Here is an 11,309-nt window from a genome sequence, read left to right as displayed (position 1 = left end):
AGGATATCACAGAGAGAAGTTGGAAGTTGTACTTGTACGGTTACAAGTCAAGTAGCCAACAATTACAAGTTACAGCTTGCATTCCATCAGTTTCTCTATTTGTTGTTTTGGGCTTTGTCAAATGGGTTGGTCTTATAGTATAAGACTGTCTCATCTAACAATTTGTGTTCATAGTTAGTGATTTAGTATGCATTCGGTAACTACTACGTAGTATAAACATTCGAGTCCAGTTAATTTGGGCTATGAATCAAGCTTGGGTCAATAATTCGTGTGTCGGGTTTGTTATGAAATATTATGGTATAATATTATATGGATGTCCATATCTTAATATTCTAGAGTGTATTATCTTATGGAAACTCTACCCTCATTGTATGTGTATATATACCCCCTCATAATGGAATAATATACGGTTCTGTCTCTCTTTTCTCCTCTCTACAATTCTCTCTTCTCTTTATTTCACAACGATAAACACCTTGTATTATCACATATCATCAAGGTAAGTTAAGGTAAGTTTTTCTTTACACAATTTCTTCCATATACGTAAATAGTATTACTTACTTTATTTTGTTTGATAATCGTTAAAATTTGATTCTCGAATCTCAAAAGAAATATTTGTTATAAGAGATACATGAGTTTTGGAAAAAGGGCATATTGATACTTTTGGGTCCGAAGTGCCAAAAGATTTATTTTAAAGAGATGAGAGAATATGTCCACATTATAACTTTGACTAACTTTGACCTGAAGTTCAAAGTTTTAAAGGTGTATAATAATTTTTACACCGTCTCATCAGTACAATATTTTCATATTGTATAAGTGTAAGGAGCCAGAAGTCCACGTGTAAATGCTAGTGACCAGAAGTTCACAGTTGTGTTTTCGCAAATGAGTTTAAAGCGGTCTTTTTGAAGGACAAATTTATTTGCGAATTGATTCTCGTTCACCTGAAGTTGAACAGTATAATGAGATATGAAATTAATCAATTCTTTGAAGTGAATGTGACATCTCATAAAGACTCTGTCTGTAGCAGAGATCGAGAATATGGCGTTAGGATAAGCCTAATATTGTGGCCTTATTTGAGCTTAATAATGTGGCATTTGATGAGCCAAATAAAGAAGCTTTAATTGAGCTTAATGATGTGGCCTTATTGAGCCAAAATTTGTTCATATCTCATAAAAGAAATATCTCATGAAAAGTAATGTGAGACTTATATATACTGCAAAATTCGATATGAGAAATGAAAGAAAAATATATATACGTGGAAATTTTGATAAAAACACTATGGTCCGAAGCTCATAGTATTGAAATTATGACTAGAAATTGAACTAAATTTTATTTGTATTGATTAAGTTATTTATTTTTCGTTTAGTCTAACTATTACTTTGTTTTTCGGATATTATCAAGTGTGTTCGTTAAGTTTACTTAATTTTATGAATACTACTAGTAATTTTATTTATGATAATAAATTTAAATTTATTATAATAATTTTTATATTTAACTTATTTGCGATATGGAAATCAGTAATTTTATTTATGATAATAAATTTAAATTGATGCACTGACTCTAACCCACTTAGACCATATGAATATGAATATGTACATAATCTATATAAGTTAAGCGTAATGTCCATAGGTAGATTTAAATCTATGTACGTTGATCGTAATATCCATTGAGACTTGGTGAGACATGATATCTTTTGCAGCAAACTAATCAACGTATTTTTGTTTCTTTTACACATGTTTATCCCACCACTTGATTATAATTATTGATATATGTTTCTAACTAATTGTTGGTTTAGAATAAAAGTTGCTGTAGATTTTTGGCATTTGAATTTCTTTTATACTTTTGATATAATTTGACTCCATTAGCCTCTTGATGTAACTTGATATAATCAGGTAATCAATAACGCAAATATTGATATATGACTGGCTCGGTTTAGTACAATTCGCCAACTATGCTTATTCTAAGAAACTCATGTTTCAACTATATTAAGTGGCCTGTGATAAGAGAATTTTCGAAACACGGCCAATGATTATAAAAATTTGTCATGGGTTGTGGGCAAATTAAGAAAGTTGACATGAAATGGTTAAAATGTGAGGCCATCCGGGTTCTTATTATACCCGTTTTGATAAACCTGAAGTTTATCCTAAGGAAAATATAAGTGCTGAAACTCTCTCGTGTAAATTTATTAAAGGCAAGAGATTACACGAAGACTGAGTATATTTAATATTGGAGATCACAGTTTGATTATTATATGGAATCTTTAGTCTCCGAATTGGGCATTGTGATTCAGCACATTTAAAATCCAACTGCATTATATGTTACTCCCCAAAAGATTTTGTTATTGTACAAAAATGCCCATATAAATTCTTATCGTTGATATGAGAAATTAAGGTTTAAGGTGGTTATGGTTTTTACCACCTTAGGGGGAGAATGATAAAGAAAAGTTGGTAAAAACAAACAAGTATGTTATCCCCAACTGGACCTGAAGTTCAGCGGTTTGTTTTCAATATAAAATACATCAAATAGAGGTTCATGAAATTAAAAATGATGGTATTCATTTGGTTATGAAGATGTATTATGATACCACTTTGTCACCTTATCAAAATGTGATATTTCAATACATTGAAATCTATGATTTAATTATAGACAGTTTAGCCCTATATGTGGTATAGTGAGCTATACATTAGTCATAGAAATTATATGTAATGAAAAATTAGATTCTTGCCAAATTGAACAAAAAAGCACAAGTGAAATATAGTGTGAGAGTCATATCGGTTCACATATTTCAAGTAATAAGAAAATGACAAGTTTGAGCAGTTGGTACTCCATCCTATGGAGTAAGGAAATTGGGATGTCCCGGAAGTGACATATATATCTGAATGATAATAGATGACCTATATAGAAAAGGAATGGTACCAAATATATTCAGATATCATTGATCAGTACTGACAATATCGCAAGATGTTGAAATTATATCGATATGTTTAAGGAACCGATATGCATTTGCGCGCGGAATATAATGGACTAGATAATGGGGATTTTATAAGTAAGTCCGGTTTTGATTGTCGACATATAATCTATGATTATAAATGAGCTCATGGACTAAATGTCCAACTATTGACCTGAAATCAGTTGAAGTTATGAATATTGGAAAATGAAACTATACAGTTTAATTTGCATTATCGAGTCATTATCTTGTGCATTTAGAGATTAAGTTCATCATTTGCATGTTAATTAGTTTTATTTTATATAAATTATTGCATTGTTATATAACTGTTGTTTAGAATTAGTTTTATATCATATGTATGAACATGTTTTATAATATTGTTTTTGAATGGATAATGTTGGAAAAGAGAAATATATTATGATCTACTCCTTTGAGGATAACTCCTTATAGGAGCCTCTTATAAATGATCATCAATTGTTAATGGTTGATCAATTGAGTTATTGAAAACTCTTGATGGAATATATAAACCTCTACAATACGATTGAAATATATCGTAATTAGTTCCAAAATGGAACATTAAAACTCCTATAGAGTTTATTTGAAAAGTTATTGTCTCAACTTGAAAGTTTGAGCATATTGGAATTTAGATTGAATGAGCTTTTGCTAAACATATGAAATTAGTTTATGGTCCAGAAGTACCATGACGATTAAATGTAGTCAAAGTCTACAATGACAATGTCAATCCATACATATGTGGTTTAGCAAAGAAAACTGCTCAAAGGTATTGAATGATTTATTCAATAATTATCGGATTGATTCTCCTTAAAACAAGGATTAAGGAATGATGGCTACACTCTTTTTCTCTTTGGCTAGATTTTTGTCCCAATGGGTTTTTCCTAGCAAGGTTTTTAATGAGGTAGCACTATAAGCGCATTATTACGCTATAGTTTAGTCATGTCATCATGATTGATTGAGATGACAATTATTTTAGACATATAATGTCATGTCGTTTATTGAGGAGAAATTATATCATCCACTGCGGAAACTCTATTAAAATTATGGAGGTATTAATTGAAATAAAGAACCAAGAGTTATGAAATAATTATATCCAGACTGTGAGTTGTCAAAGAAATATGATATCGAAGCTGTCATCGATTTCTATTAATCGAAGATTTCAAGTTTATTAACCACAATGGGTACTACTTCAACAATGGAGAAGTTATGTCAAATCATGGATCATTTCAAGATTTATCAAGTTACATAATCATCATGGGGAGTAGCACGCGCTGTACTCTTTTTCCTTAGCCATGGTTTTGTCCCACTGGGTTTTCCACGGAAAGGTTTTAACGAGGCAGCATATTATGCGTGTTTGAAGATTATTAGTGTACTCTTTTCCTTCACTATTGTTTTTCCCACGGGGTTTTGCTAGGAAGGTTTTAACGAGGCATCTTCTTCAGTGATGGACATCCAAGGGGGAGTCCATATCTTAATATTCTAGAGTGTATTATCTTATGAAAACTCTACCCTCATTGTATGTGTATATATACCCCCTCATAATGGAATAATATACAGTTCTGTCTCTCTTTTCTCCTCTCTACAATTCTCTCTACTCTTTATTTCACAACAGGGTTGAGTTATTTAGGCCAGTTTATTTGGGTCAGCCAAAATTTCGGTTTGTTATTGCTGTCGTTACTCGTTTCTTACTATTGGCGATTCTCATTATCGTTGTTAATGTCTTAATCGAGTTTTTTTAGAATATTCCTACTCAGCCTTTGGTTGACGTTTCTGCTTTCCTTGTGTCAAAATTACTTTCAACTTTGTGATGAACCAATTGATATTTTCAGGAATTGGGCAACAGTGAGACAAGCAGGTTTTGATTTGTGAGACCGGATCGTTGCTGGGGAGGTGGACGGACGAACTGGCATTAGGAGCCGACATTATTTCTATTGATCACTTAGCTATTTAATTCAGTTATTAGACTTCCACTGTAATAAGAGTTTAAGTTTGATTTATCAGTTTTAAGCTATTGGTTTGAGATTGTAAGACGGTTAAGTCAATTCCACAGTATTTATGTAATTTTAATTAAAGTACCTTGTATTGTTGACTTTTATTTGTTATTCACTATATCGGGCAACCGAGATAACAGTCCTATTTAAATAAAAACGTCTCGCTAAAAGCTCTTAGTTAAATGAGGGTGTTACATGCTCAACAATTCTGTTGTGTATAAGTGAGTCTTTGGATAATGAAAATTTTAAATATTAACAAATTAGAAGAATGTGTCCAAAATCAAATCACTCAATTAAAAAATACAAGGGTTTATGAACTTATATAAGTCCCCCTTTCTTTCACTCATACAACAAAAGAAATAGTTAAACACAATATTGTCTTCACACACAAAAGTAAAGTTGGAAAAAAACACAAAATAATAAGTGTTTATATGTAACATCACAAATTCTCATCGAAGACGGACATATCCGTCATAAGCTGAAGACGGGTTAAATAATACCTAAGTGGGTAGGTGAGATAAAAGTAGAATCCTACCCATTTAGGTATTACTTGACCCGTCTTCAATTTATGACTGATATATCCGTTTTTAATGAGACTTGCTGAAGTAACATAATTTGTATAGGTTGTAGAAATCAATATGAAATAGCCTTGGACGAATATCAACTAGTCGTCTCATAGAAGTGTTTCTCAAACAAAGGCATATGAATAGCAAAGAGATTGATTGCCAAGGATAACCCTTCATTCCCACTAGGGCTTGATATTAAGAACGACAATCCTTCCAATTTAATGTCACAATTACCAAAAGCCTTAGGCAACCCAAACCCAAAATCAGCCAAATGAAGAGGCATCTTAGCCCATGAATTCACCAAAAGGTGTGGATACATACTCTTGTGTCCTCCCATTAACGGGTCCGGTAACCCAGGACGAGTTTCCAAATAATCGATAGCTGATCTTAAGTACTCCTCGTTATTCATCCTTCTCACGGCCTCGTGTACTTTAGTTGCTACATACGAAAATGGCATTGAAATAATATCACATACTTTAAGGGAACAAACCGAAAAGAAAAGTACATTTCCAAAGTACTCGTCCGGTAATGCCGGGTTTTTCATTACAAATCGTCCGTCAACCGGAATGTAGAGCTTCACCTCTTGATCATGTGCTAAGTTTCTTGCTTTACATGTGCTTCTCCAAATGTGAGCAGTTAATACTTCATAAGTACTTAACCTTATGTTTTTGTGGTTGTCTTGTAATTGGGAGGTTGCTAATTGTTTTAGGTTGTTAATTTGGTCTTCAGATAGGTTGAAAAGTGATTGCTTTGTATCGCTATCACCTGAGTTACAATAATTCATATACAAATTATACACGGTTAAAATTTTAGTCAAGAAAATGAAATATCAATTTATATAATGGCTCCAAGAGCAAAATGAGCATTTTTGGCATGAGTTCATGTCTAATAGACTTCGAGTCTATCACCTTTGGGTGGCTAACCTGGTATACGTGGTTTGCAGGCTATCATGTACACCCGATGGTTTACCCAATGCGCACCAAAAGTAGCGGTTGCGGGTTCCCTCGTCACCCAAAAAAAAAGTACATAATGGCATGCGTGCGTACATATTCGGATCCATTGTTCACTTTTTCAAAAATAGGCTCACAAATTAATTTATGTGAAAATAATTATTATAAAAGTAACGCATAGTTGCCTTTTATCCCGAAAAAATCTGATTATACGAACCGATATACTAGGTAGCACGGACACTTCTCCTAATCAGTCGTCCCGTGTCCGACACCGTGTCGGACACCGACACTCCTCGGACACACGTCGAAACGTGTCGGACACCTACAAAGCCGTGTCTAACTTTCTACATTTATTCGAGCACGTGTCCGACGCGTGTCCATGGTATTTCGGCCGTGTCCGACGCGTGTCCATGACATTTGGACATCATTTGGGCTAAATGATGTTCTTTAAGCGTGAAGTGAGCTGTCGAAAGAGATTGATTAAAAGATTCGTTTGGATGGTAAATGAAAACGAGTTATAATCAAGGGCAAGTTTTAGCTTCACTTATTTAAATTTAATATCAAATACTTTTATAAAAATAAAATCAAACGTTTATAATTATAAAATATATATTTTATTAAATTTAAATAACGTGTCCCGTGTCCTAAATATCAAGGGATGACGTGTCACGTATCCGTGTCGTGTCCGTGTCCCGTGTCCGTGTCCGTTTTGGTGCTACCTAGCCGATATATCTCCTCAGAAAAATAGGTTCACGTCACATATTAATTTATGTCAAGACATGCAAGCCGCTAGGGACTTAGGCGGCTTCATGTCCTCTTTTTCTAGAACTTAACAGTAGTAGTATGAAAGTGGTACATAGGGATGTCAGTCAATGTCAATGGGGTGAGTTTTTGCGGGTCTCGCCCCACTTGGGGCGGGTACAGGTAATAATTTGATGGGTCATGGGGCGGGGATGGGTTTCAAAAGTGTCATTTGCCGCGGGTCGTGGGGTGGGTGTGGGTATCACGTGAGACCCGCCCCATATCCACCCCACCCCACACCGTCCCGCCCGCCCCACCTTGCATGTCCCCGTTCCGCTTATGCCCGCCTTACTCATAAACCTAGACAAAATTGTATTATATAAAAATAAAATTTCGTACTTAGATAAAAAGCTTACACCATTTTTTTCATAAACCTAGACAAATTCCATCTACTTCTTAGTTCTTACCCAACCAAATAACCAATAACCTAAACCCTAAAAAAAAACGCTAATCCTTAAACTATTTTGTGGTTTGAAAAACTTGTGTACTAGTTAATTAAATATATCATTTTGCGGAAACTTATTTGTATAAGACGTACGAGAGTACGAGACTAGTATGTTTTAGATTCAAGATTTATATTTTTAAAAATTGTTTTGTGAGGAGATAGGTAATTTAGCGGATCAACTGGTCAGGGCGGGGACAGGTGTGAAAAGTTCAACCCGCTGCGGGTCGCGGGGCGGGTGTGGGTACACAATATAGTTCGCGGATGCGGGTTACCCCTCCTCCGCACCCACCCGCCCCATTGACATCCCTAGTGGTACAGATACAAGCCGCTAGGGAGCTTAGCGGCTTCCCCTAAAAACTGGAAAAAAAATAAACTGATAACGTGGACCCATTCGCCCGAAATAATTTAAAATGAACCTCAAAAATTCAATTAATTTGCTAAATATCCTTATTTAGTCAAAAAAATTACGGAAAATTCACGTGGTACTCTCGAACTTTGCCATTTTGCACATGGTACCCAACTTTTTAAGTTTGTGTACATTACCCTTCATGTTTGATTTTCATGCACAACATATCCTTTTTGTCGCTTTAAAAAAACTCAATTGCGCATAACTCCTAGATCGGAATTCAGAATCGGCCAATTTTTTTCGTTGAATGATTATCTCGTCATAATCTATGATTTGAGAAAAAAAAATTGTCGACTGACATTTTATAGGGTTTCTTTTAACGAAAATCTCAAATCAAACATAGCTTCGATCATAAATTTCTGAATGACCAATTTCATTTTATCAATTTATAGATTCGAAGAGTTAATCAATTTGAGAAAAAAAATTAGTCAATTCCGATTTCTGCTCTATAATTTATGCTCAATTGAAAATTCTAAACACGATAAAAAGGACACGTTATGCTTGAAAATCAAATTTCAAGGATATCATGTGTACAAACTTAAAAAGTTGGGTATCATGTGAAAAATGACAAAGTTTGAGGGTACAACATGAATTTTCCGAAAAAATTATCTAATATCATTATCGATGCGATTGCCAAGTGGAAAGTCATTTGGAACTTTATACCATCTTTGTAATGGACTTGCTCTTGATCATGTTGCCTTAATTGAACTTGAACTTGAACTTGTCGTTTTAATTAATTAATGTCCTTCGGTTCCAAAAGGAAAAAAAAAAAGACACCCTACTTTTTTAAGTATTTTGAGCAAGAATACTTTCGAACCATTTTAATCAAGACAACGTATTTTCAATTGTAACACTATTACACTAACGTAGTCGTGAAATTACGTATGATGATGGTGACAAAAATAACAAAAAGTTATGAGCTCAATATAACCAAACTAGTAAAAAGAAATACTTCGTATTATACTTTCTTTGTAATTATATGATTTTGCTGTTTGATTTTTTACCGTCTTCTAAATAACTTTATATTTCATCATAATTCCTCATAGTTTTTTTAGATATTTATGGTCAAAGTTAAAAAGTCAAATGAAAACATCATATATAATTAATAGGGATCGAGTATCGTATGAGCGAGAGGGTGATATTGTATTTACGTTGAGTATGACGCTACTATTGTGCGAAAAGCTAAATTATTGTCTCACCTGACAAGGATCCATCAGTCGGGAAGCTGGGCACTAACGGGTCAAACTCAGAGTGCGGAAACCCAACCCGAGGCGGGTTCCGAGGAGCAAGATGGATAATCCTATCATGGTTAGGATAAAGAGGAACCTCAAAACCCCTATACACCACCAACAAAGAGTAAAGAAATAACCCAAGAGATGCCCCATCAGCTACATGGTGATGCAATGCAAACCCGAAACACAACCCACCACATTTAAACCGGGTTAACTGACCCATTAATAAAGGTATAGACCCCAATTCCCCGGAATAATCACAAGCCGGGATCACGAGCTTACGTAGCTCGGGACCCGGCCCAAAATCACCGAAATCAGCCAATGTATGAGTTGTTTCAGCCTCTACATACAAAGCACCTTGCCCAGAACAGTCTATTACGTAACGGTCGGTTTTTTGGTTTAGTTTTAACCGGCCGGCTAGTGGATAGAAGTGGACTAGGATCTCACTGAGTGCTTTCTTTCCGGTTTCGCAGTCGAAATTGGCTGATGGGTGTGGAGGGTTGTAGATGAAGAAGATTGTAGTGTGGGAGTTGGGACTCCGGATTATCATGTCTAGCCTTGTGAGTTCTAGGGTTACCCTTGGGGTTTCCCTTGCTGGTCGAATCATCATAGTTTCTTTTATTTTTAGGCTCATGGTTTCTACTTTTGTTGGTGTAGTTTTTATTTGCTTATTAAAGAGGGAAAAGGGGAAGGAAATGATTTTGAAATTAGTGTGTTAAAACTTAAGGTAGTGTTGGGTGCATATATATAGCTCAGGGTCGGCTTAATCGCACTGTCCCACTTCATCACGTAAAGTGGCAGATTTAGGGGATTAGCAGGAGCCCTCGGCCTTACTGGATATTGGAAATTTTGAATTTTTCAGTTAAAATTATTGATAGATGAACCATCTCAACCAAAACCTTAAGGTGATGGTTGAAGCCCAACTATTATAATATTCCTATTAATTATCGATTTTTTTCGAGGTTTAATTTACGCATTACCAGTTTACTTTCGCTGAGATTTTTCGCACCCTTCCTTACAGAGAATCCCGACTCCGTCACTGATCACGTACATTGCCATGCATGACTCACTAGCTAGGCCCCTAACCTCACTTTCCTTTGCCTTGATGTAACAATTTGTTGAAATCTCCGATTTTGTAGAATTGTTCAACTTTTTAAAGATTTGTGAGGAATATTTTATCAAATGGGACAGTTCTAAGAAAGGAAAATGAGATGGCGACACCGGGTAGTACTCAAATTGAGCGACATTCGGGGTATTATTGTAAATTCTTTAGCTATTTTGCTTCCCTCCATCAAAATTCGAATTTCAAACTAATTTGAGTTAAAAGGGTAATTTAGAAACATAATATTGACTAATTAAATTAACAATAATGATAATTATAAATAAACAAAGATAACCAAAGATTTTGTGCGATTTTGGTTCAACAATTCCGGTACATTTCTCATCTTTTGCATAGTGTTTTTCTAAGAGTAATTACTTTATGTTCAGTGATTCCAAAGTATCACATAATCACATTGGTATCTTTTACATTTAACTCCCAAATCCCACCATAAACGTCAGAATATTTTGGCATTATGCTGTTGAATTGCTGCTATAAGCTAACATTTTGGCTGGGGACATCTGTTTTCATTATTCCGAGTTTGGTATTAGCTTGGCTTATTATTGGTGTTACTGTTATCATTAATCTTGTAATTCATCTTTAATTCATACAATTAAACATACCTTAATAGCTGAATATGAAATTAATAATACATATTTTGGAGGAAATTTTCGTAGGGTAATTGTCGTTTCACAATTAAATCCTCTCGCTATTTTGTTAAATTGATGAATGCATGAATGTATGATTTGATGAAGATAAACAAGAGTGTTTGTTATGATATTTATTGTTGTATAATATTAGCTATAGTCTAGTTTAAATCCCCTATTTACTAAATGAATAGGTGATCTATATTATTTTCC

General features: G+C 34.4%; 1 protein-coding gene across 1 annotated transcript; it reads right to left on the bottom strand.

Moving 5' to 3' along the window:
• Nucleotides 1–5,244: 5,244 nt before the first annotated feature.
• LOC141648714 (anthranilate N-benzoyltransferase protein 1-like) lies at nucleotides 5,245–10,051 on the bottom strand. The gene is made up of 2 exons (XM_074457453.1): nucleotides 9,318–10,051; nucleotides 5,245–6,281 (listed from the first exon to the last, which is right to left on the bottom strand). The coding sequence occupies exons 1-2, from the start codon at nucleotides 9,982–9,984 to the stop codon at nucleotides 5,611–5,613; spliced, it is 1,338 nt and encodes a 445-aa protein (XP_074313554.1). The 5' UTR covers nucleotides 9,985–10,051; the 3' UTR covers nucleotides 5,245–5,610.
• Nucleotides 10,052–11,309: the final 1,258 nt, after the last annotated feature.

The sequence above is a fragment of the Silene latifolia genome, chromosome 1, assembly GCF_048544455.1.
Source record: "Silene latifolia isolate original U9 population chromosome 1, ASM4854445v1, whole genome shotgun sequence".
Classification (NCBI taxonomy): domain Eukaryota; kingdom Viridiplantae; phylum Streptophyta; class Magnoliopsida; order Caryophyllales; family Caryophyllaceae; genus Silene; species Silene latifolia.
This window is presented reverse-complemented; position numbering and strand designations above follow the sequence as displayed.

Coding starts and splice junctions, on each gene's coding strand:
- LOC141648714 (XM_074457453.1), bottom strand. CDS start 9,984: ATGAGCCTAAAAATAAAAGAAACTATGATGATTCGACCAGCAAGGGAA. Junction 6,282..9,317: donor GACTGATGGATCCTTGTCAG/GTGAGACAATAA, acceptor ATTGTAACTCAG/GTGATAGCGATACAAAGCAA.